Below are 25,927 nucleotides of genomic sequence, written 5' to 3'. Positions count from 1 at the left end.
GAGCAATCGTAAATCAACCGAGGAGTTCAGACGGGCGGTAGATGGCGCCCAATTTGGGAGGGGGTTTCTCTCAGTGGTCATCAGCCTGCGTCCCAAGCTTGCTTGCCTACTTTGATGATATCATTTCCGGCGCGACAACTTCTGGTCTCATAGCGTCACCGACTGGGGCTGAGGGGGGAAGAGATACTAAAGGCTCTGGGGGCTGAGACAAGATGGTCCTTCTGGAGGAATGTGGGGGCACCAGTTAAAGGGGCAAGTCGACACCCCCCTCCACCTTAAAGGCACCACACCCATACACAACTTTTTAAAAATTTTAGCAAGTCAAAAAAGTATACTTTTAAAGATTTAATCAGTTCATTTTTACTTTCCCTCCCCCTTCAAACCCCCCCCTCCCAAAAAGAGCCATGAAAACAGCAGGGGTCAAGACGGAGGGGGAGGAAGAGGATGACGACGGAGTGGGTGAGGCGTCTTGGAGTTGGGGGATATTTTCCACAGGCTCGTGGGGGTGGGGAGTGAGAGTAACGTTGGGAGAGAGGCGAAAGTTGTGGGGCTGGCATAGGGTGGATTGGGGGTTTCATGTGGGGGGGAGGAACATAGAAGGACTGAAATGTAAAGGGGGAGGCAGGGCAGGAATGTGGCACATGGTGTGGATTACTGCGGGAGTACACGGAAGGAAGAGGTGGGAGGTAATGGGGAGAGGGGAATGTGTGTTGGGAAAACCGAGAGGAAAGGGATCGTGGGAAGAACTAATAGGCTTAAGAGGGGTTGAAAGGCCCCCTCTTCCTATGTAACAGGTTTGAGATGGGGGATTGAATGACCACCTCCTGTTCCTCTGTAACAGGATGGATATATGCCCACTAAGTCAGTATATTTGGGTCCCATTTCTTACAACGTGTGAAACCCCTAACTCTGTTTTTCTGTTTTGTGGACCTATTTTCCAGGCTTGTCCTACCCGGACTGGGCTTACAAGCCTGACTCCAGCCCTGGGAGTCGCCAGGTTCAGCTCTGGCACTTCATCCTGGACCTGCTGCGGAAGGAGGAATATCGAGAAGTCATTGCCTGGCAGGGGGACTACGGAGAGTTTGTCATCAAGGATCCTGATGAAGTGGCTCGGCTCTGGGGAATGAGGAAATGTAAACCTCAAATGAACTACGACAAGCTCAGCCGAGCCCTCAGGTAAAGAGCTGAATTCTCTTCACGTCTGCCACAAACAAATATCAAACATTCCCAGGACAGATACAGCATGGGGTTAGATACAGAGTAAATCTCCCTCTACACTGTCCCCATCAAACACTCCCAGGACAGGTACAGCACGGGGTTAGATACAGAGTAAATCTCCCACTACATTGTCCCCATCAAACACTCCCAGGACAGGTACAGCACGGGGTTAGATACAGAGTAAATCTCCCTCTACACTGTCCCCATCAAACACTCCCAGAGCAGGTACAGCACGGGGTTAGATACAGAGTAAATCTCCCTCTACACTGTCCCCATCAAACACTCCCAGGACAGTAAAGCAAGGGTTAGATACAGAGTAAACTTTCCTCTACACTGTCCCCATCAAACACTCCCAGGACAGGTACAGCATGGGGTTAGATACAGAGTAAATCTCCCTCTACACTGTCCCCATCAAACACTCCCAGGACAGGTACAGCACGGGGTTAGATACAGAGTAAATCTCCCACTACATTGTCCCCATCAAACACTCCCAGGACAGGTACAGCACGGGGTTAGATACAGAGTAAATCTCCCTCTACACTGTCCCCATCAAACACTCCCAGGACAGTAAAGCAAGGGTTAGATACAGAGTAAACTTTCCTCTACACTGTCCCCATCAAACACTCCCAGGACAGGTACAGCATGGGGTTAGATACAGAGTAAATCTCCCTCTACACTGTCCCCATCAAACACTCCCAGGACAGTAAAGCAAGGGTTAGATACAGAGTAAATCTCCCTCTACACTGTCCCCATTAAACACTCCCAGGACAGGTACAGCAGGGATTAGACACACAGTAAATCTCCTTCTACACTGTCCCCATCAAACACTCCCAGGACAGTAAAGCAAGGGTTAGATACAGAGTAAATCTCCCTCCACACTGTCCCCATCAAACACTCCCAGGACAGGTACAGCACGGGGTTAGATACAGAGTAAAGCTCCCTCTACACTGTCCCCATCAAACACTCCCAGGACAGGTACAGCACGGGGTTAGATACAGAGTAAAGCTCCCTCTACACTGTCCCCATCAAACACTCCCAGGACAGGCACAGCACAGGGTTAGACACACAGTAAATCTCCTTCTACACTGTCCCCATCAAACATAGCATCCCTACAATGCAGAAGGAGGCCATTTGGCCTATTGTGTCTGCACCAACTCTCTGACAGAGTATGTTACCCAGGCCCTCTTCCCCCATCCTTTCCCCGTAACCTCACACATTTACCATTGCTAATCCATCTAACCTACACGTCTTTGGACACTAAGGGGCAATATAGCATAGCCAATCAACCAGCCTGCACATCTTTGGAGTGCAGTGGGAAACCAGAGCACCCGGAAGAAATCCAAGCAGACACGGGGAGAATGTGCAAACTCCACACAGTCACCCGAGGCTGAAATTGAAGTCGGGTCCCTGGTGCTGTGAGGTAACAGTGCTAATCACTGTGACACCGGACAGAATGGCGTTAGAAACACAGTAAATCTCCAAAATTTATTTCATACATTCAAGACCTTTTGCTGCTGGGCCATCCTCCCATGTGTGTCTCAGTCTTTGCCTGTCCCTCTCATGACAGATTGTCTTTTCCTCCTCCCCAGGTATTACTACAACAAGCGAATTCTACATAAGACCAAAGGGAAACGATTTACTTACAAATTTAACTTCAGTAAGATGGTGATGGTGAATTATCCCTTTATCGATGTACGAGGGACTGGTGAGTGTGAAGCCAAGATCGAGGGGTTTGGGGTGGTTTGGATTTAGGATAACAGATACCCGGGAGTGAGTTACTGATTGGAATCTATTCAAGGAGTTCGGGTTGTGTTTACATAGGTTTATATAGCCTTGGGTTGTTTTCAAGACTGAGGGGCAACCTTACCGAGGTGTTACAAGATTATGTGGGGCGTGGACAGAGTGGATAAGGAGCAGCTGTTTCCCATAGTTGAAGGGTCAGTCATGAGGAGACATAGGTTCAAGGTGAGGGGCAGGAGGTTTAGAGGAAGATGTGAGGCAAAACCTTTTTACCAAGAGGGTGGTGATGGTTTGGAATACGCTGCCTGGGAGGGTGGTAGAGGCGGGTTGTCACATCCTTTAAAAAATCCCTGGATGAGCACTTTAGGTGGGAGGTCAGGTGTTTCATGTTGGTGCAGACTCGATGGGCCAAAAGGCCTCTTGTGCACTATGATTCTACATAGAATAACAGATACCTGGGAGTGGGTTACAAACCGGAATCTAATCGAGGTGTTTGGGTTGGTTTACATATAGAGTAACAGAGATTCGGGAGTGAGTTATGAACTGGAATCGAATCAGGGGTTCCGGGATAGTTTAGATATAGAATAACAGATACCCATGAGTGAGATGCAGACTGGAATCTAATCACAAAGTTAGGGGTGGCTTATATTTGGAATAACAGATACCTAGGAGTCTAATAGCAGGGTTTGGGGTGGTTTGTATTTAAATAACAGATACCCAGAAGTAAGTGACAGACTGGTATTTAATCACAGGGTTCAGGAAGCTTTACATATAGAGTAACCAATACCTGGGAGTAAGTTACAGACTGGAATCTAATCGAGGGATTCGGGGGGGGTTTATATATAGAATAACAGATACCCGGGAGTGAGTTACAGACTGGAATCTAATCGAGGGATTCGGGGGGGTTTATATATAGAATAACAGATACCCGGGAGTGAGTTACAGACTGGAATCTAATCGAGGGGTTCGGGGTGGTTTATATATAGAATAACAGATACCCGGGAGTGAGTTACAGACTGGAATCTAATCGAGGGATTCGGGGGGGGTTTATATATAGAATAACAGATACCCGGGAGTGAGTTACAGACTGGAATCTAATCGAGGGATTCGGGGGGGTTTATATATAGAATAACAGATACCCGGGAGTGAGTTACAGACTGGAATCTAATCGAGGGGTTTGGGGTGGTTTATATATAGAATAACAGATACCCGGGAGTGAGTTACAGACTGGAATCTAATCGAGGGGTTTGGGGTGGTTTATATATAGAATAACAGATACCCGGGAGTGAGTTACAGACTGGAATCTAATCGAGGGGTTTGGGGTGGTTTATATATAGAATAACAGATACCCGGGAGTGAGTTACAGACTGGAATCTAATCGAGGGGTTTGGGGTGGTTTATATATAGAATAACAGATACCCGGGAGTGAGTTACAGACTGGAATCTAATCGAGGGGTTCGGGGTGGTTTATATATAGAATAACAGATACCCGGGAGTGAGTTACAGACTGGAATCTAATCGAGGGATTCAGGGTGGTTTATATATAGAATAACAGATACCCGGGAGTGAGTTACAGACTGGAATCTAATCAAGGGACTTGGATGGTTTAGACATTGAATACCAGATACCCAGGAGTGAGTTACAGACTGGAATCTAATCGAGGGACTTGGATGGTTTAGACATTGAATACCAGATACCCAGGAGTGAGTTACAGACTGGAATCTAATTCAAGGGTTTGGGGTGGTTTATTTATAGAATAACAAATGCCCAGGAGTAATTTACAGCCTGAAATCTAATCGAGCTTCGGGCTGATTTTAACATAAAATAACAGTTACCAAATAGTGAGTTACAGAGTGGAATCTAATCCATTTGATTTGATTTATTATTGTCACGTTTATTGGAATACAGTGAAAAGTATTGTTTCCTGCACGCTATACAGACAAAACATACCGTTCACAGAGTACATAGGGGGAAAAGAAAGCAGAGAGTGCAGAATATAGTGTTACAGTCATAGCTAGGGTGTAGAGAAAGATCAGCTTAATATAAGGTGGGTCCATTCAAAAGTCTGACAGCAGCAGGGAAGAAGCTGTTCTTGAGTTGGTTGGTACGTTTTCTCAAATGTTTATCTCCTTTTCCCTGAGGAGGAAGGTGGAAGAGTGTGTTTGTTCAGGGTGTGTGGGATCCTTGATTATGCTGGCTGCTTTTCCAAAGGCAACAGGAAGTGTAGACAGAGTCAATGGATCGGAGGCTGGTTTGCGCGATGGATTGGGCTACATTCACGACCGTTGTAGTTTTTTGCTGTTTTGGGAAGAACAGGAGCCATATCAAGCTGTGATACAACCAGAAAGAATGCTTTCTATGGGGCATCTGTAAAAGTTGGTGAGAGTCGTAGCTGACATGCCAAATTTCCTCCGTCTTCTGAGAAAGTAGAGGCGTTGGTGGGTTTTCTTAACTATGGTGTCAGCATGGGGGGACCAGGACAGGTTGTTGGTGATCTGGACACCTAAAAACTTCAAGCTCTCGACGCTTTCTACTTTGTCCCCATTGATGTAAGAAGTTTAACAACACCAGGTTAAAGTCCAACAGGTTTATTTGGTAGCAAAAGCCACACAAGCTTTCGGAGCTGCAAGCCCCTTCTTCAGGTGAGTGGGAATTCTGTTCACAAACAGGGCATACAAAGACACAAACTCAATATACATGAATAATGGTTGGAATGCGAATACTTACAACTAATCAAGTCTTTAAGAAACAAAACAGCATGAGTGGAGAGAGCATCAAGACAGGCTAAAAAGATGTGTATTGTCTCCAGACAAGACAGCCAGTGAAACTCTGTGGGGGTTACAAAAAGTGGGACATGAACCCAATATCCCGGTTGAGGCCGTCCTCGTGTGTGAGGAACTTGGCTATCAGTTTCTGCTCAGCGACTCTGCGCCATCGTGTGTCGTGAAGGCCGCCTTGGAGAACGCTTACCCGAATATCAGAGGCCGAATGCCCGTGACCGCTGAAGTGCTCCCAACAGGAAGAGAACAGTCTTGCCTGGTGATTGTCGAGCGGTGTTCATTCATCCGTTGTCGCAGCGTCTGCATAGTTTCCCCAATGTACCATGCCTCGGGACATCCTTTCCTGCAGCGTATCAGGTAGACAACGTTGGCCGAGTTGCAAGAGTATGTACCATGTACCTGGTGGATGGTGTTCTCACGTGAGATGATGGCATCTGTGTCGATGATCCGGCACGTCTTGCAGAGGTTGCTGTAGCAGGGTTGTGTGGTGTCATGTTCACTGTTCTCCTGAAGGCTGGGTAGTTTGCTGCGGACAATGGTCTGTTTGAGGTTGTGCGGTTGTTTGAAGGCAAGAAGTGGGGGTGTGGGGATGGCCTTGGCGAGATGTTCGTCTTCATCAATGACATGTTGAAGGCTCCGGAGGAGATGCCGTAGCTTCTCCGCTCCGGGGAAGTACTCGGACACCACACAACCCTGCCACAGCAACCTCTCCAAGACGTGCCGGATCATCGACACAGATGCCATCATCTCACGTGAGAACACCATCCACCAGGTACACGGTACATACTCTTGCAACTCGGCCAACGTTGTCTACCTGATACGCTGCAAGAAAGGATGTCCCGAGGCATGGTACATTGGGGAAACCATGCAGACGCTACGACAACGGATGAATGAACACCACTCGACAATCACCAGGCAAGACTGTTCTCTTCCTGTTGGGGAGCACTTCAGCGGTCACGGGCATTCGGCCTCTGATATTCGGGTAAGCGTTCTCCAAGGCAGCCTTCGCGACACACGACGCGCAGAGTCGCTGAGCAGAAACTGATAGCCAAGTTCCGCACACACGAGGACGGCCTCAACCGGGATATTGGGTTCATGTCCCACTATTTGTAACCCCCACAGAGTTTCACTGGCTGTCTTGTCTGGAGACAATACACATCTTTTTAGCCTGTCTTGATGCTCTCTCCACTCATGCTGTTTTGTTTCTTAAAGACTTGATTAGTTGTAAGTATTCGCATTCCAACCATTATTCATGTAAATTGAGTTTGTGTCTTTATATGCCCTGTTTGTGAACAGAATTCCCACTCACCTGAAGAAGGGGCTTGCAGCTCCGAAAGCTTGTGTGGCTTTTGCTACCAAATAAACCTGTTGGACTTTAACCTGGTGTTGTTAAACTTCTTACTGTGTTTACCCCAGTCCAATGCCGGCATCTCCACATCATGACTCCCATTGATGTAGACAGGGGCATGTTCTCCTTTACGCTTCCTGAAGTCGATGACAATCTCCTTCGTTTTGTTGACATTGAGGGAGAGATTATTGTTGCTGCACCCGTTCACCAGATTCTCTGTCTCATTCCTGTACTCTGTCTCGTCATTGTTTGAGGTCCAACCCACTACCGTGGTGTTGTCAGCAAACTTGAAAATTGAATTGGAGGGGAATTTGGCCACACAGTCATAGGTGCATAAGGAGTATAGTCGGGGGCTGAAAACACAGCCTTGTGGATGATCGTGGAGGAGGTGTTGTTGCCTATCCTTACTGATTGTGGTCTGTGAGTTAGGAGAGAGCGGGTAAATGGAGTTGAAATCAACCATGATTGAATGGTGGAGTGGACTCGATGGGCCGAATGGCCTTACTTCCGCTCCTATGTCTTATGGTCTTATGGTCTTAAGTTCAGGATCCAGTTGCAGGAGGTGCCGAGCCCCAGGCCACAGAGTTTGGAGATGAGTTTCGTGGGAATAATGGTGTTGAAGGCTGAGCTGCAGTCAATAAATAGGAGTCTGACATAGGTGTCCTTGTTATCTAGGTGTTCCAGGGTTGAGTGCAGGGCCAGGGAGATGGCGTCTGCTGTGGACCTGTTGCGGCGGTAGGCAAACTGTAGTGGATCCAGGCAGTCCGGGAAGCTGGAATTGATTCGTGCCTTGACTAACCTGATTGTGGTGGTTGGCGTGTTTTATATAGAATAAGACATATCCGGGAATGAGTTACTGACTGGAATCTAATTGAGGGATTTGGGGTGGTTTATATATAGCATATCAGATAACTGGGTGTGAATTACAAACTAGAATCTAATCGAGGGGTTCGGGGTGCTTTATATCTCGAATAAAATACACCCCATGTGTCAATTACAGACTGGAATCTAATCGACGGGTTTGCGGTGGTTTATTTATAGAATAATAGATAACCGCCAGTGAATAACAGGCTGGAATCTAATTGAGGGTTTCAGAGTATTTAATATGCAGAATTATAGATACCTGGGCATGAGTTCCAGTCTGGAATCTAATTGAAGCATTCAGGGTTGTTTATATATAAAATAACATACCTGGCAGTGAGTTACAGATTGGAGTCCGATGAAGAGTGGATAGACAGGGACTTATTAGGGAGAGTCAACATGGCTTTGTGTGTGGTAGGTCATGTTTGACCAATCTATTAGAGTTTTTCGAAGAGATTACCAGGAAAGTGGATGAAGGGAAGGCGGTGGATGTTGTCTACCTGGATTTCAGCAAGGACAAGGTCCCTCATGGGAGGTTAGTTAGGAAGGTTCAGTCGCTAGGTATACATGGGGAGGTAGTAAATTGGATTAAACACTGGCTCAATGGAAGAAGCCAGAGAGTGGTTGTGGAGGATTGCTTCTCTGAGTGGAGGCCTGTGACTAGTGGTGTGCCGCAGGGATGGGTGTTGGGTCCATTGTTGTTTGTCATCTATATCAATGATCTGGATGATAATGTGGTAAATTGGATCAGCAAGTTTGCTGATGATACAAAGGTTGGAGGCATAGTGGACAGTGAGGAAGGTTTTCAAAGCTTGCAGAGGGATTTGGACCAACTAGAAAAATGGGCTGAAAAATGGCAACTGGAATTTAACGCAGATAAGTGTGAGATATTGCACTTTGGAAGGACAAACCAAAGTAGAACATACAGGGTAAATGGTAGGACTCTGAAGAGTGCAGTTGAACAGAGGGATCTGGGAATACAGGTACAGAATTCCCTAAAAGTGACGTCACAGGTGGATAGGGTTGTAAAGAGTGCCTTTGGTACATTAGCCTTTATAAATCGGAGTATCGAGTATAAAAGTTGGAGTGTTATGGTAAGGTTATATAATAAGAAGTTTAACAACACCAGGTTAAAGTCCAACAGGTTTATTTGGTAGCAAAAGCCACACAAGCTTTCGAAGCTCTAAGCCCCTTCTTCAGGTGAGTGGGAATTCTGTTCACAAACAGAGTTTATAAAGACACAGACTCAATTTACATGAATAATGGTTGGAATGCGAATACTTACAACTAATCAAGTCTTTAAGAAACAAAACAATGTGAGTGGAGAGAGCATCAAGACAGGCTAAAAAGATGTGTATTGTCTCCAGACAAGACAGCCAGTGAAACTCTGCAGGTCCACGCAACTGTGGGCGTTACAAATAGTGTGACATGAACCCAATATCCCGGTTGAGGCCTCAACCGGGATATTGGGTTCATGTCACACTATTTGTAACGCCCACAGTTGCGTGGACCTGCAGAGTTTCACTGGCTGTCTTGTCTGGAGACAATACACATCTTTTTAGCCTGTCTTGATGCTCTCTCCACTCCCATTGTTTTGTTTCTTAAAGACTTGATTAGTTGTAAGTATTCGCATTCCAACCATTATTCATGTAAATTGAGTCTGTGTCTTTATAAACTCTGTTTGTGAACAGAATTCCCACTCACCTGAAGAAGGGGCTTAGAGCTTCGAAAGCTTGTGTGGCTTTTGCTACCAAATAAACCTGTTGGACTTTAACCTGGTGTTGTTAAACTTCTTACTGTGTTTACCCCAGTCCAACGCCGGCATCTCCACATCAAGGTTATATAAGGCATTGGTGAGGCTGAAATTGGAGTATTGTGTACAGTTTTGGTCACCTAGTTACAGGAAGGATGTAAATAAGGTTGAAAGAGTGCAGAGAAGGTTCACAAGGATGTTGCCGGGACTTGAGAAGCTGAGTTACAGAGAGAGATTGAATAGGTTGGGACTTTATTCCCTGGAGCGTAGCAGATTGAGGGGAGATTTGATAGAGGTGTATAGGATTTTGATGGGTATAGATAGAGTGAATGCAAGCAGGCTTTTTCCGCTGAGGCTAGGGGAGAAAAAGACCAGAGGGCATGGGTTAAGGGTGAAAGGAGAAAAGTTTAAAGGGAATATTAGGGGGGGCTTCTTCACGCAGAGAGTGGTGGGAGTGTGGAATGAGCTGCCGGATAAAGTGGTAAATGCTTTTAACATTTAACATAACATTTAAGAAAAACTTGGACGGGTTCATGGATGAGAGGGGTGTGGAGGGATATGGTCCAAGTGCAGGTCAGTGGGACTAGGCAAAAAATGGTTCGGCACAGACCAGAAGGGCCAAAAGGCCTGTTTCTGAGCTGTAATTTTCTATGGTTCTATGGAAGAGGTTTTGGGTGAGGTTTATGTATAGAATAACAGATTCCCAGGAAATTTCAGAGACTGCAATCTATTCAAGGGATTTGGGATTGTTTTTAATATAGAATAAGAGATACTTGAGAGTGAATTACAATCGAGAATCTAGTCGAGGGTTTTGGAGTGGTTTACATAGAAACATCGACAATAGAAGCAGGAGGAGGCCATTCAAGCCCTTTGATCCCGCTCTTCTATTTATTATGACCATGGCAGATCATCAAATTCAATTCCCCGATCCTACCGTCACCCCCATATCTATTGATCCCAAGAGCTGTATCTAATGTAAAGCGGCACGGTAGCACAGTGGTTAGCACTGCTGCTTCACAGCTCCAGGGATCTGGGTTCGATTCCCAGCTTGGGTCACTGTCTGTGTGGAGTTTGCACATTCTCCTCGTGTCTGCGTGGGTTTCCTCCGGGTGCTCCGGTTTCCTCCCACAGTCCAAAGATGTGCGGGTTAGGTTGATTGGCCGAGCTAAATTTCCCTTAGTGTCCTGGGATGCGTAGGTTAGAGGGATTAGTGGGTAAATATGTAGGGATATGGGGGTAGGGCCTGGGTGGGATTGTGGTCGGTGCAGACTCGATGGGCCGAATGGCCTCTTTCTGTGCTGTAGGGTTTCTAAGATTTCTAATTCCTTCTTGAAATCACATAACATTTTGGCCTCGACTACTTTCGGTGGTAGTGAATTCCACACAATCACCATCTTCTGGGTGAAGAAATTTCTCCTCACCTCAGTCCTAAAAGGTTTACCCCTTACTCTCAAATTTTATATGTTTATATGAGATTCCCTCTCACTCTTCTAAACTCCAATGAATATAAACCTAACCAACTTAGTCTATCCTCATGAAATCCCAGGAATCAGTCTAGTAAACCTTCGCTGTACTCCCTCTATGGCAAGAGCATCCTTTCTCAGATAAGGACACCAAAACTACACACACTACTCCAGGAGGGAGTGGGGGGGGGGGATTTCCATTTGGTTAATGGGCTCGTGAATTCTCCAGGCCCCGTAGCGTCTCTTTTTGCCCTGTCGACTATTCAAAGTCCTTCTTACTCACATCTGGGGGCAAGTGCCAAAATTGTGAAACCTATCTCACGGACTAGTCAAGCAACAGCCTGACATAGTTATTACACAGATTCATACCTTACAGATAATGTCCCAGACACCACCATTACCATCCCTGGATATGTCCGTTATCAAGGATTTCATAACTCAGCATTTGGAAGGCAGTGGTATAATCAGACAGAGTCAGCATGGATTTACAAAAGGGAAATCATGCTTGACGTATCTATTAGAATTCTTTGAGGATGTAACTAGTAGAGTTGACCGAGGAGAACCAGTGAATGTAGTTTATTTAGACTCTCAGAAAGCTTTTGACAAGGTCTCATAACAGACTACGATATAAAGTTAAAGCACGTGGGATTGCAGGTAAGGTCTTGAGATGGATAGAAAGCTGGTTAGCAGATAGGAAACAAAGAGTTGGCAGGTGGAGAAGGTAGTCAAGAAGGCATACGGCATGCTTGCCTTCATCGGCCAGGGTATTGAGTTTTAAAATTGGCAAGTCATGTTGCAGCTTTAGTTAGGCCGCACTTGGAATATAGTGTTCAATTCTGGTCGCCACACTACCAGAAGGATGTGGAGGCTTTGGAGAGGGTACAGAAAAGATTTACCAGGATGCTGCCTGGTATGGAGGGATTAGCTATGAGGAGAGGTTGGAGAAACTTGGTTTGTTCTCACTGGAGTGACGGAGGTTGAGGGGAGACCTGATAGAAGTCGACAAGATAATGAGAGGCATGGACAGAGTGGATAGTCAGAAGCTTTTTCCCAGGGTGGAAGAGTCAATTACTAGGGGGCATAGGTTTAAGGTGCGAGGGGCAAGGTTTAAAAGAGATGTACGAGGCAGATTTTTTACATAGAGAGTGGTGGGTGCCTGGAACTCGTTGCCGGGGGAGGTAGTGGAAGCGGATATGGTAGTGACTTTTAAGGGGCGTCTTGACAAGTACATGAATAGGATGGGAATAGAGGGATATGATCCCCGGAAGGGTAGGAGGTTTTAGTTCAGTCGGACACCATGGTCAGTGCTGGCTCGGAGGGCCGAAGGGCCTGTTCCTGTGCTGTAATTTTCTTTGTTCTTTGTAATGTGTCTTTTTCTGATTGGCAGTCAGTGACTAGTGGGGTTCCGCAGGGATCTGTGCGAGGACCCCAACTGTTCACATTATATATTAATGATTTGGAAGAGGGAACTGAATGTATTGTATCCAAATTTGCAGATGACACAAAGTTGGGTGGGAGGGTGAGCTGTGAGGAGGATGCAGAGATGATTCAGCATGATTTGGGCAGGCTGAGTGTGTGGGCACATGTATGGCAGAGGCTGCATAATGTGGATAAATGTGAGGTTATCCACTTTGGTAACAATAATTGGAAGACAGATTATTACTTGAATGGGTGTAAATAGAGAGAGGAATACTCAGTGAAACCTTGAGTCCTTGTGCATCAGTCACTGAAAGTAAGTGCGCAGGTACAGCAGGCAGTAAAGAAGGCAAATGGTATGGTGGCCTCCATAGCGAGAGGATTTGAGTATAGGAATAGGGATGTTTTGCTTCAATTGTATAGTGCACTGGTGAGGCCACACCTGGAGTGCGGTTTAGGTGTCCTTATCTGAGGAAGGATGTCCTTGCTATAGAGGGAGTCCAGCGAAAGTTTACCAGGCTGATTCCTGGGATGGCAGGTCCCATATGAGGAAAGACCAAGTCATTTAGGATTATATTCATTGGAGTTTAGAAGAGTGAAATTATTTCTCTTCGGTGTTCACGCAAGGGGACATGAATATAGCTGAGGAGGACACTGGGTTGCAAGGGAGTAGAATAGACAGTATTACAGTTGATAAGGAGGATGTGCAGGATATTCTGGAGGGTCTGAAAATAGATAAATCCCCTGGTCCGGATGGGATTTATCCAAGGATTCTCTGGGAGGCAAGAGAAGTGATTGCAGAGCCTCTGGCTCTGATCTTCAGGTCGTCGTTGGCCTCTGGTATAGTACCAGAAGATTGGAGGTTAGCGAATGTTGTCCCATTGTTTAAGAAGGGGAACAGAGACTTCCCCGGGAATTATAGACCGGTGAGTCTCACTTCTGTTGTCGGCAAGATGTTGGAAAAAATTATAAGGGATAGGATTTATAGTTATTTGGAGAGTAATGAATTGATAGGTGATAGTCAGCATGGTTTTGTGGCAGGTAGGTCGTGCCTTACTAACCTTATTGAGTTTTTTGAGAAAGTGACCAAGGAGGTGGATGGGGGCAAGGCAGTGGACGTGGTATATATGGATTTTAGTAAGGCGTTTGATAAGGTTCACCATGGTAGGCTTCTGCAGAAAATGCAGATGTATGGGATTGGGGGTGATCTAGGAAATTGGATCAGGAATTGGCTAGCGGATAGGAAACAGAGGGTGGTGGTTGATAGTAAATATTCATCATGGAGTGCGGTTACAAGTGGTGTACCTCAGGGATCTGTTTTGGGGCCACTGCTGTTTGTAATATTTATTAATGATCTGGATGAGGGTATAGTTGGGTGGATTAGCAAATTTGCTGATGACACCAAAGTCGGTGGTGTGGTAGACAGTGAGGAAGGGTGTCGTAGTTTGCAGGAAGACTTAGACAGGTTGCAAAGTTGGGCCGAGAGGTGGCGGATGGAGTTTAATGCGGAGAAGTGTGAGGTAATTCACTTTGGTAGGAATAACAGATGTGTTGAGTATAGGGCTAACGGGAGGACTTTGAATAGTGTGGAGGAGCAGAGGGATCTAGGTGTATGTGTGCATAGATCCCTGAAAGTTGGGAATCAAGTAGATAAGGTTGTTAAGAAGGCATATGGTGTCTTGGCGTTTATTGGTAGGGGGATTGAATTTAGGAGTCGTAACGTTATGTTGCAACTGTACACAACTCTGGTGCGGCCGCACTTGGAGTACTGTGTGCAGTTCTGGTCCCCACATTACAGGAAGGATGTGGAGGCTTTGGAGAGGGTGCAGAGGAGGTTTACCAGGATGTTGCCTGGTATGGAGGGGAGATCCTATGAGGAGAGGCTGAGGGATTTGGGATTGTTTTCGCTGGAAAGGCGGCGGCTAAGAGGGGATCTTATTGAAACATATAAGATGATTAGAGGTTTAGATAGGGTGGATAGTGATAGCCTTTTTCCTCTGATGGAGAAATCCAGCACGAGGGGGCATGGCTTTAAATTGAGGGGGGGTAGTTATAGAACCGATGTCAGGGGTAGGTTCTTTACCCAGAGGGTGGTGAGGGATTGGAATGCCCTGCCAGCATCAGTAGTAAATGCGCCTAGTTTGGGGGCGTTTAAGAGATCCGTAGATAGGTTCATGGACGAAAAGAAATTGGTTTAGGTTGGAGGGTCACAGTTTTTTTTTTAACTGGTCGGTGCAACATCGTGGGCCGAAGGGCCTGTTCTGCGCTGTAATGTTCTATGTTCTATGTTCTATGAAAGGGGATCTCATAAAAACTTACAAAATTCGAACAGGGTTAGACAGGGTAGATTCAGAAAGAATGTTTCCAATGATGGGGGAGTCCAGAACCAGGTGTCATGGTTTGAGGATCAGGGCTAAACCTTTTAAACCTGAGGTGAGAAGAAATTTCTTCACCCAGAGGATGGTGAATGTGTGGAATTCACTACCACAGAAAGTAGTTGAGGCCAAAATGTCTGATTTCAAGAAGAAATTAGATATAGCTCAAGGAGCTAAAGAGATATGGGGGGGACCCAGCAGAGGTGGTGGCACAGTGGTATACAGTTGGGAGGGAGTTGCCCTGGGAGTCCTCAACATTGATTCCAGACCCCATGAAGTCTCATGGCTTCAGGTTAAACATGGGCAAGGAAACCTCTGACTGGTTACCACGTACCCTCCTCCTTCGGCTGATGAATCAGTACTCCTCCATGTTGAACAACACTTGGAGGAAGCACCGAGGGTGGCAAAGGGGCAAAATGTGCACTGGATGGGGGATTTCAATGTCCACCACCAAGTGTGGCTCAGCAGCAGCACTACTGATCGAGCTGGTCAGGTCCTAAAGGATATAACTGCTGGGTCTGTAGCAGGTTGTGAAGGAACCAGCAAGAGGGAAAAACATACTTGACCTCATCCTTAGCAATCTGCCGGCTGCAGATGCGTCTGTCCGTGATGGTATCAGTAAGAGTGACCACTGCACAGTCCTTGTGGAGACGAAGTCCTGCCTTCACTTTGGGAATAACCTCCATCGTGTTCTGTGGCACTATCACCGTGCTAAATGGGACAGACTTAGGTCTATGGGACAGGTCTAGCAACTCAAGACTGGGCATCCATGAGGCACCGTGGGCCATCAACAGCAGCAAAACTGTACTCCAGCAAATCTGCAACCTCATGCCCCCACATATTCCCCACTCAATCATTACCATCAAGCCAGGGGATCAACCCTGGTTCAATAGACGGTGAAGGAGAGCATGCCAGGAGCAGCACCAGGCATACCTATAAATGAGGTGTCAACCTGGTGAAGCTACCAAACAGAACTACTTGCATGCCAACAGCATAAACAACAAGTGACAGAGCTAAGCGATCCCACAACCAACGGATAAGATCCAAGCTCTGCAGTTTTGTCACATCCAGTCGTGATTGGTGGTGGACAATTAAATAACTCGGTGGAGGAGGAAGCTCCACAAATATCCCCATCCTCAATGATGGAGGAGCCCAGCACATCAGTGCAAAAGACAGAGCTGAAGCATTCGCAGCAAACTTCAGCCAGAAGTGCCTAGTGGATGATCCATCTCGGCCTCCTCCAGTGGTCCCCAGCATAGAAACATCAAAAACTACAGCACAAAACAGGCCCTTCGACCCCACAATTTGTGCCGAACATATCCCTACCTTCTAGGCCTACCTATAACCCTCCTTCCTATTAAGTCCCATGTACTCATCCAGGAGTCTCTTAAAAGACCCAATTGAGTTTCCCTCCACCACCACTGACGGCAGCCGATTCCACTCACCCACCACCCTTTGTGTGAAAAACTTGCCCCGAACATTTCCCCTGTACCTACCCTCCAGCACCTTAAACCTGTGTCCTCTCGTAGCAGCCATTTCCACCCTGGGAAAAAGCCTCTGAGAGTCCACCCGATCTATGCCTCTCAACATCTTGTATACCTCTATTAGGTCTCTTCTCATCCTTTGTTTCTCCAAGGAGAAAAGACCGAGCTCCCTCAGCCTATCCTCATAAGTCATGCCACTCAATCCAGGCAACATCCTTGTAAATCTCCTCTGCACCCTTTCAATCTTTTCCACATCCTTCCTGTAATGAGGCGACCAGAACTGAGCACAGTACTCCAAGTGGGGTCTGATGAGGGTCTTATACAGCTGCATCATTATCCCCGGACTCCTAAACTCAATCCCTCGATTGATAAAGGCCAGCACACCATACGCCTTCTTAACCAGCTCCTCCACCTGCGGGGCCGATTTTAGAGTCCTATGGACCCGGACCCCAAGGTCCTTCTGATCCTCCACAGTACTAAGAGTCTTTCCCTTTATATTGTACTCCTTCATCCCATTTGACCTGCCAAAATGGACCACTATGCATTTATCTGGGTTGAAGTCCATCTGCCACTTCTCTGCCCAGTCTTGCATCCTATCTATGTCCCTCTGTAACTTCTGACATCCCTCCAGACTATCCACAACCCCACCAACCTTTGTGTCGTCGGCAAACTTACCAGCCCATCCCTCCACTTCCTCATCCAGGTCATTTATGAAAATGACAAACAGCAAGGGTCCCAGAACAGATCGCTGGGGCACACCACTGGTGACCGACCTCCATTTAGAAAAAGACCCATCTATACACGCTCTCTGCCTCCTTTGGGCAAGCCAGTTCTGGATCCACAGGGCAGCAACCCCTTGGATCCCATGCCCTCTCACTTTTTCTAGAAGCCTTGCATGGGGGACCTTATCGAACGTCTTGCTAAAATCCATAGAAACCACATCTACCACTTTCCCTTCGTCAATGTGTTTAGTCACATTTTCGAAGAACTCCACCAGGCTCGTAAGGCACGATCTGCCTTTGACAAAGCCATGCTGAGTATTCTTGAGCATACTAAACCTCTCTAAATGCTCATAAATCTTGTCCCTCAGGATCTTCTCCATCAGCTTACCAACCACTGAAGTTAGACTCACCAGTCGGTAATTTCCTGGGCTATCCCTATTCCCCTTCTTGAAAATAGGAACCACATCCGCAATCCTCCGGCACCTCTCCCATCTCCATCGACGACGCAAAGATCATCGCCAGAGGCTCTGCAATCTCTTCCCTCGTCTCCCACAGTAACCTGGGGTACATCCCATCCGGACCCGGCGACTTATCTATCTTGATGCCATTCAAAGATTCCAGCACAACCTCTTTGTTAAAGTCCACATACTCAATCTTTTCAGTCCACCGCAAGCCCGCAGTACATCCACCCAGGTCCTTCTCCTCTGTGAAAACCGAGGCAAAATACTCATTAAGCACCTCTGCCATTTCTACTGGTTCCGTACTGATTTTCCCGCCTTCACCTTTTATAGGCCCTATTCCTTCACGTCTCATCCTTTTACTCTTCACATATTTATAGAACGCCTTAGGGTTTTCCTTAATTCTACTTGCCAAGGCCTTCTCGTGACCCCTTCTGGCTCTCCTAATTTCCTTCTTTAGTCCCTTCCTACAAGCCGTATACTCATCTAGATCCCTATCTTCGCCAAGCTCTCTGAACCTTTTGTACGCTTTCCTTTTCTTCTCGACTCGGTCCCACACAGCTTTCGTGCACCACGGTTCCTTTAACCTACCAACTCCTCCCTGTCTGCTCGGAACATTATTCTGTAGAACCCTAGACAAGACATTCCTTGAAAAACTGCCACCTCTCTTCAGTAGATTTCCCCGCAAATACCTCCTTCCAATTTACTCTAATTTGCTGCCTTATGTCTTCATATTTCCCCTTACTCCATATAAACGCTTTCCTAGCTTGCCTGATCCTCTCTTTTTCCAATGCAAGCATAAAGGAGATGGAATTATGATCGCTATCCCCAAGAAGCTCTCCCACTGAGAGATCTGACACCTGTCCAGGTTCATTGGTCAGTATCAGATCAAGTACAGCCTCTCCTCTTGTAGGCTTGTCCACATGCTGTGCCAGGAAACCCTCCTGAACACACCTAACGAACTCCTCCCCATCCAATCCCATTACCCTCGGGATATTCCAATCTATGTTTGGGTAATTAAAGTCTCCCATCACAACAACTCTGCTATTATTGCAACTCTCCAGGATCTGTTTCCCTATCTGCTCCTCCACCTCCCTGTCACTATTGGGTGGCCTATAGAAAACTCCCAGCAAAGTGATCGACCCTTTCCCACTCCGAACTTCCACGGCAAACTTACCAACCCATCCCTCCACTTCCTCATCCAGGTCATTTATGAAAATGACAAACAGCAAGGGTCCCAGAACAGATCGCTGGGGCACACCACTGGTGACCGACCTCCATTTAGAAAAAGACCCATCTATACACGCTCTCTGCCTCCTTTGGGCAAGCCAGTTCTGGATCCACAGGGCAGCAACCCCTTGGATCCCATGCCCTCTCACTTTTTCTAGAAGCCTTGCATGTAGACAATCCCTCTGTAGACAATCCCTCCACAGCATATACCTTCTCTACCGCTGTGACACTATTCCTGATCAGCAGTGCCACGCCACCCCCTCTCTTGCCTCCCTCCCTGTCCTTCCTGAAACATCTGAATCCTGGCACCTGTAGTATCCAGTCCTGTCCCTGAGACATCCAAGTCTCCGTAATGACCACCACATCACACTTCCAGGCATCAATCCACGCTCTGAGCTCATCCCCTTTATTCACTATACTCTTGGCATTAAAGTAAACACATCTCAATCCTTTGGTCTGAGCTCTCCCCTTCTCTATCCCCCGTCCATCCTCCCTCTTGCACTGTCTATAACCCTTCTCTGTTTGCGAGCTAACTTCCTCACTCCCAGTCACCTCGTCTCGATCCCCTCCCCCCAACCTATCTAGTTTAAACTCTCCCCAGTAGCCTTAGCCAACCTTCCCGCCAGGATATTGGTCCCCCTGGGATTCAAGTGCCACCCTTTTTTTGTGTACAGGTCTCACCTGCCCCTAAAGAGGTCCCAATGGTCCAGGAACCTGAATCCCTGCCCCCTGCACCAGTCCCTCAGCCACACATTCATCCTCCACCTCACTCCATTCCTGCCCTCACCCTCAGGTCAGTCTCCAGCCTAATTGATTCACTCCACATGACATCGAGAAACGGTTGGAGGCACTGGATACTGCAAAGTCAATGGGCCCTGATAATATTCCGGCAATAGTACTGAAGACTTGTGCTCCAGAACTCGCTGCTCCCCTCGCCAAGCTCTTCCAGTACGGTTACAACACTGGCACCTACCCAACAATGTGGAAAATTGCCCAGGTATGTCCTGTACACAAAAAGCAGGACAAATCCAACCCAGCCAATTACCGCCCAGTCTACTCCTGATCATCAGTAAATTGATGGAAGGGGTCACCAACAGTTCTATCAAGCAGCACCTGTTCAGCAATAACCTGCTCACTGACACTCAGTTTGGGTTCTGCCAGGGTCACTCAGCTCCTGACCTCATTACAGCCTTGGTTCAAACATGAACAAAACAACTGAATTCCAAAAGTGAGGTGATAGTGACAGCCCTTGACATCAAGGCCGCATTCAACCATGTGTGGCATCAAGGAGCCCTAGCAAAACTGGAATCAATGGGCATCGGGGCAAACTTTCCGCTGGTTGGAGTCATACCTGGCACATAGGAAGATGGTTGTGGGGGTCCATTATCTTAGCCCCAAGACATCTCAGTAGGATATTAGAATGTAACTGGTGACAACCTTGTATTGGATGTAATGTGACCAATGGTAACAAGCTGTAAAGGTCAGCTGACCCAGTAAACCATGGAACCAATTACAGAATGATGTAATGGTCAGCTGACTCTCTATAAATAAGAACCTGTTGGGAATTGTGGGGAACTTGGATTGGCCCGGGGCGAGGCCCCAAATTTGGAGGAATGAAGTTTTTTTATTAAACCCTTGCTTTGATTTATAAGTTGGAGTAAATTTTATATTTTTATTGTCTGCATTTGAAGAGTTCCTTCTGACGAAACAGGGGAGTGTCCTAGGCCCAACAATCTTCAACTGCTTCATCAATGACCTTCCCTCCGTCATGACGTCAGAAATGAGGATGTTCGCCGATGATTGCACCATGTTCAGCACTATTCGCGACTCCTCAGATACTGAAGCAGTTCATGTTCAAATGCAAGAAGATCTGGACAATATCCAGGCTTGGGCTGACAAGTGGCAAATAACATTCGTGCCACATAAATGCCAGGCAATGACCATCACCAATAAGAGACACTCTAACCACTGCCCCATGACATTTAATAGTGTTACCATCACTGAATCCCCCAATGCCAATGATTACCTTGGAGTTACCATTGACCAGAAACTCAACCGCACTTGCCACATAAACATACTGGCTACAAAAAGCAGGTCAGAGGCTAGGGATACTGCGGCAAGTAACTCACCTCCTGACTCCCCAAAGCCTGTCTAGTGTAATGGAATACACTCCACTTGCCTGGATGGGTGCAGCTCCAACAACACTTAAGAAGCTCGACACCATCCAGGACAAAGCAGCCCGCTTGATTAGCAGCACATCCCCAAACATCCACTCCCTCCACCACCGACGCTCAGTGGCAGCAGTGTGTACTAACTACAAGATGCGCTGCAGCAATTCACCAAAGATCCTTAGACAGCACCGTCCAAACCCACAATCACTTCCATCTAGAAGGAGAAGGGCAGCAGATGCATGGGAACAACACCACCTGCAAGTTCCCCTTCAAGCCACTCACCATCCCGATCTGGAAATGTATCGCCATTCCTTCGCAATCACCGGGTCAAAATCCAAATTGTGGACTGCAGCATTTCAAGAAGTGGAGATGCCGGCGTTGGACTGGGGTAAACACAGTAAGAAGTTTAACAACACCAGGTTAAAGTCCAACAAATAAACCTGTTGGACTTTAACCTGGTGTTGTTAAACTTCTTACTGCATTTCAAGCAGGCAGCTCACCACCATCTTCAAGGGCAACTAGGGATGGGCAATAAATATTGGCCAGCCAGCGATGCCCATATCCCACGAATGAATTTTTTTTAAAAAGTCACCCCTCGGTCTTCTTTGTTCCAAGGAAAATAACCCCACTCTCTCCTCATAGCTACACTTTTCTATCCCTGACAACACTCTTGTGAACCCCCTCTGCACTCTCTCCAGAGCAATTACATGCTAGAATCAGAATCCCCACAGTGCAGAAGGAGGCCATTCAACCCATTGCGTCTGCACTGACCCAGTATAATCCCACCCAGGCCTATTCCCGTAACCCCATATATTTACCCTGCTAATCCCTGAAACTAAGGTCAATTTATTATGGCAAATCAACCTAACCCCCGCACATCTTTGGACTGTGGAAGGAAACCGGAGCAGCAAGAGAAAATCCTTGCAGACATGGGGAGAATGTGCAAACTCTACACAGACAGTGACCCAAGGCTGAAATTGAACCCAGGTCCCTGGCGCTGTGAGTGCCCGCCACAGTGCCGCCCCCTTCCTCCTGTAATATGGTGACCAGAACGGCACAGAATACTCCAGTTGTGCCCTCACCAGTGTTTTATACAATATGTGGGAGTGAGTTACAGAAGGAATGTATTTGAAAGGTTCATGGTGGTTTATATATATAATATCATATCTGGTAGGTTGGAATCTAAGGGGTTCTGGTGGGTGATTTATCGAATAACAGATACCCGCAAGTGAATTACAGATGGGAATCTAATTGAGGGGCTTGAGGGCTATATAGAATAACAGATACGGGGGGGTGAGTTACAGACTGGAATTTAATCGAGGAATCCGGGGTGGTTTATATATAGAATAATGTTTAAAGTTTATTTATTAGTACCACAAGTAGTCTGCAATGAAGTTACTGTGAAGATCCCCTAGTCGCCACATTCCGGCACCTGTTCGGGTACACTGAGGGAGGATTTAGCATCTAACCACCTAACCAGCACATCTTTCGGACTGTGGGAGGAAACCGGAGCACCCAGAGGAGCCCCATGCAGAAACTGGGATAACGTGCAGACTCCACACAGACAGTGACCCAACCCGGAAATTGAACCCAGGTCCCTGACGCTGTGAGGCTGCAGAGCTAACCACTGTGCCACGTACTGCCCCAGAATAACCGATACCTCAGTTACGGACTGGAATCTAATCGAGGGGATTCGGGGTTGTACATAGAATAACAGCTACATGGGAATACTGGAATCTAATTGAGGTGTTTATGGTGTTTTAACTAGAATAACAGACACGCAATGTGAGTAACAGACTGGAATTTAATTGAGGAATTTGGGATGGTTTACATCATAGAATCGCATAATCCCCACAGTGCAGAAGGTGGCCATTTGGCCCATTGAATCTGCACTGACCACAATTCCACCCAGACCCTATCCCCGTAATCCCACATGTTTACCCTGCTAACCCTCCTGACACTAAGGGACAATTTAGCATGGCCAATCAACTAACCCGCACATCTTTGGACTGTGGGAGGAAACCAGATCATCCGGAGGAAACCCATGCAGACACAAAGTGAATGTGCAAACTTAATACAGACAGTCACCCGAGACTGAAATTGGACCTGCGTTCCTGGCACTGTGAGGCAGCAGTGCTAACCACTGTGCCATTATGCCGCCCTTACATATATAGAACAATAGATATCCAGGAGTGACTTACAGACTGGGATCTAATCGAAGTGTACCGGGTGGTTGGTATATACCTAGGACTGAGTTGTAGACTGGAATCTAATGGAGGGCTTTGGCATGATATTGCCTGGTCAGTTTATATCAGGATTGTGAGCGAGGGAGAGAGTAGTCTCGATACAGACTGACTGAAGAGAGGGGGACAAGAGGTGGTGATATGAGGAGGGCGAATGGGTTTTGGGAGAATGGGTTTCACGTGCGTTAGACAGAGAGAAGGTCGGGTGAGGAATGATAGCCAATCAAGCAAGTGGGAGTGATGTGTCATGACGAGAGGGAGTGTGAGATAGGTGGGGGAGATTGTTTAGAGAGAGTGTGAAAGTCGCACAAGAGCAAGGAAGGCTTCAGATGGGAGAGGGGGATGGATGGAGGGAGGGAGAGAGATAATGGATGGAGGCACACAGAGGCAGAGTGAGGGAGAAAGAGAGAGAGAGATGATGAGAGGGAGGGTTGGAGAGAGGCAGACTGAGAGAGGGGAGAAAGGAGGACGAGAGAGACAGGCGGGGAGGGGGAGGGTGGGGAGGCAAGATTTTCCTGGTCAATATTTGGAGTTTGACGTTATCCTGAGGAACATGTTCGAGGCAATGGGGCAGGGTAGAAGGAAAGCAGGAGGTGTTGGCGAGAGGGTGTCGGCGCAGGATACAGATGGAGGCTTTGGGACAGTATTTGGAGGGAATATTTGAAGTTTAATCCTGTGACGTTTCGGAGTGCATCACTCATTTTGTGTTTTTTTTCCCCCCCTCCCACCCTTGTCTCCTCGGATTCCCTCCTCCACCCTCCCTGTTTTCCTTCCAGGTGTTGTCCCTCAGAGTGCTCCCCCCATCCCCACTGCCTCCACTCTCTTCCATTTCCCAGCCCCTGAGGCCCTGTCACCACGATGCTGCGGCCCTTACGATGCTGCAGCTGCTGCTCGCCGGGGCAGGGGCTCAGTTTCTGATGGGAGTGAGGGGACCCCTGCCCCCTCGGAGCAGGAGGAGACCGGCAGCGAGGCACGGTGGGGGTCGGAGGCAGCCAGCGGGGCCTTCCCTTGCTATGGCCGGGGTCCACGCCTCTACCAGGAGCCCCGCAGCCCCTTCTCACCCCTCCTCCCACCATCCCTGGCCCTCTCCCCCGGCTTTCCCTTGACTCCCTACACCTGCAGCCCCTCGCCCAGCCTGAGCCCCGGGCTCGGGAGCAGGGCCACCACCTGCTTCACCTTCAACCCTGAGGAGATGAGCCTCTACCTCCAGGCCCACGCCCGGTCTGTCTACAACTACCATCTGAGCCCTCGCTCTTTCCCCCGCTACCCAGGGCTTCCAGTGACTGCCCTGGCAGCGATGCCCCGCCCGGCCAACGAGCCAGCGCCCAGCATCCAGCTCCAGGCCCCACCCCCCGGCCGCAAGCCTCGAGCCGAGGCCCGTGGTGGGCCATTCACCAGGCCGGCGCCGCCACCTCCTGCCGAACAGCCAGCGGAAGCTGAGGGAGGTGCGGGCAGTGCTGATGGCGGGGAGTCTCCGCAGGAGGTGCGGCGAGCGGAGGAGAGAGACCACTGCATGCCCCTGAAGCTGCGCTTCAAGAGGCGCTGGGTGGCTGACAGCTGCGGGGCAAGGCCCAGACCCCAGAGCTCGGGCCCAAACACTCCTCAAAGGTGCCCACTTGCCCCCTGGAGGATGGAGTGGCCTGCCAGGCCGAAGGTGGAGAGCGCAGTCTGAAGCCAGGGCAGAGAGAGGAGCTGGCGGACTGAAGGACGGGCTGATTGCCATTATGATGCCTTGATGTATGTGAATAGCTAGAAATATACAGTAGAAAAATCGACTTTCAGCTCTCCCTGCTTCTGGGGTTTTAATAATATCCTGTGCACACACACACCCTGCCCCCTCGCCCTCCCCACTCCCCCGTCTCCCTCCCTCCCTCCTCCCCCGTCTCTCTCCCTCCCTCCTCCCGCGTCTCCCTCCCTCCTCCCCCGGCTCCCTCCCTCCCCCGTCTCCCTCCCTCCCCCGTCTCCCTCCCTCCCTCCCCCGTCTCTCTCCCTCGTCTCCCTCCCTCTCCCTCCCTCCCCGTCTCCCTCCCTCCTCCCCTGTCTCCCTCCCCTCCCTCCCCCAGCTCCCCCGTCTCCCTCCCTCCTCCCCCGTCTCCCTCCCTCCCCGTCTCCCTCCCTCCTACCCCCTCTCCCTCCCTCCCTCCCCCGGCTCCCTCCCCGTCTCCCTCCCTCCCTCCCCCGTCTCCCCCCTCCCTCCCCCGTCTCCCTCCCTCCCTCCCCCGTCTCCCTCCCTCCCTCCCCCGTCTCCCTCCCTCCCTCCCCCGTCTCCCTCCCTCCCTCCCCCGTCTCCCTCCCTCCCTCCCCCGTCTCCCTCCCTCCCTCCCCCGGCTCCCTCCCTCCCTCCCCCGGCTCCCTCCCTCCCTCCCCCGGCTCCCTCCCTCCCTCCCCCGGCTCCCTCCCTCCCTCCCCCGGCTCCCTCCCTCCCTCCCCCGGCTCCCTCCCTCCCTCCCCCGGCTCCCTCCCTCCCTCCCCCGGCTCCCTCCCTCCCTCCCCCGGCTCCCTCCCTCCCTCCCCCGGCTCCCTCCCTCCCTCCCCCGGCTCCCTCCCTCCCTCCCCCGGCTCCCTCCCTCCCTCCCCCGGCTCCCTCCCTCCCTCCCCCGGCTCCCTCCCCCGGCTCCCTCCCTCCCTCCCCCGGCTCTCTCCCTCCCTCCCTCCCCCGCCTCCC

General features: G+C 48.7%; 1 protein-coding gene across 1 annotated transcript; it reads left to right on the top strand.

The window, feature by feature from the left end:
• Positions 1 to 25,353, top strand: LOC144489932 (ETS translocation variant 3-like). The gene is made up of 4 exons (XM_078207754.1): positions 1 to 459; positions 942 to 1,176; positions 2,808 to 2,923; positions 24,039 to 25,353. Exons 1-4 carry the CDS (start codon positions 405 to 407, stop codon positions 24,932 to 24,934), a joined length of 1,302 nt encoding a protein of 433 aa, XP_078063880.1. The 5' UTR covers positions 1 to 404; the 3' UTR covers positions 24,935 to 25,353.
• The last annotated feature ends 574 nt before the right edge of the window (positions 25,354 to 25,927 follow it).

This window comes from Mustelus asterias, unplaced genomic scaffold (assembly GCF_964213995.1).
Source record: "Mustelus asterias unplaced genomic scaffold, sMusAst1.hap1.1 HAP1_SCAFFOLD_2685, whole genome shotgun sequence".
Taxonomy (NCBI): Eukaryota; Metazoa; Chordata; class Chondrichthyes; order Carcharhiniformes; family Triakidae; genus Mustelus; species Mustelus asterias.
The sequence above is the reverse complement of the archived record's forward strand: the minus strand, read 5'-3'. Positions and strand labels throughout refer to the sequence as shown.

What these genes read in the sequence shown, in the direction of transcription:
- LOC144489932 (XM_078207754.1), top strand. Translation starts at nt 405, where the DNA reads ATGAAAACAGCAGGGGTCAAGACGGAGGGGGAGGAAGAGGATGACGAC. An exon ending in AAGCTCAGCCGAGCCCTCAG is followed by an intron (nt 1,177 to 2,807) that starts GTAAAGAGCTGA and finishes CCTCCTCCCCAG; the next exon opens with GTATTACTACAACAAGCGAA. An exon ending in TATCGATGTACGAGGGACTG is followed by an intron (nt 2,924 to 24,038) that starts GTGAGTGTGAAG and finishes TTTTCCTTCCAG; the next exon opens with GTGTTGTCCCTCAGAGTGCT.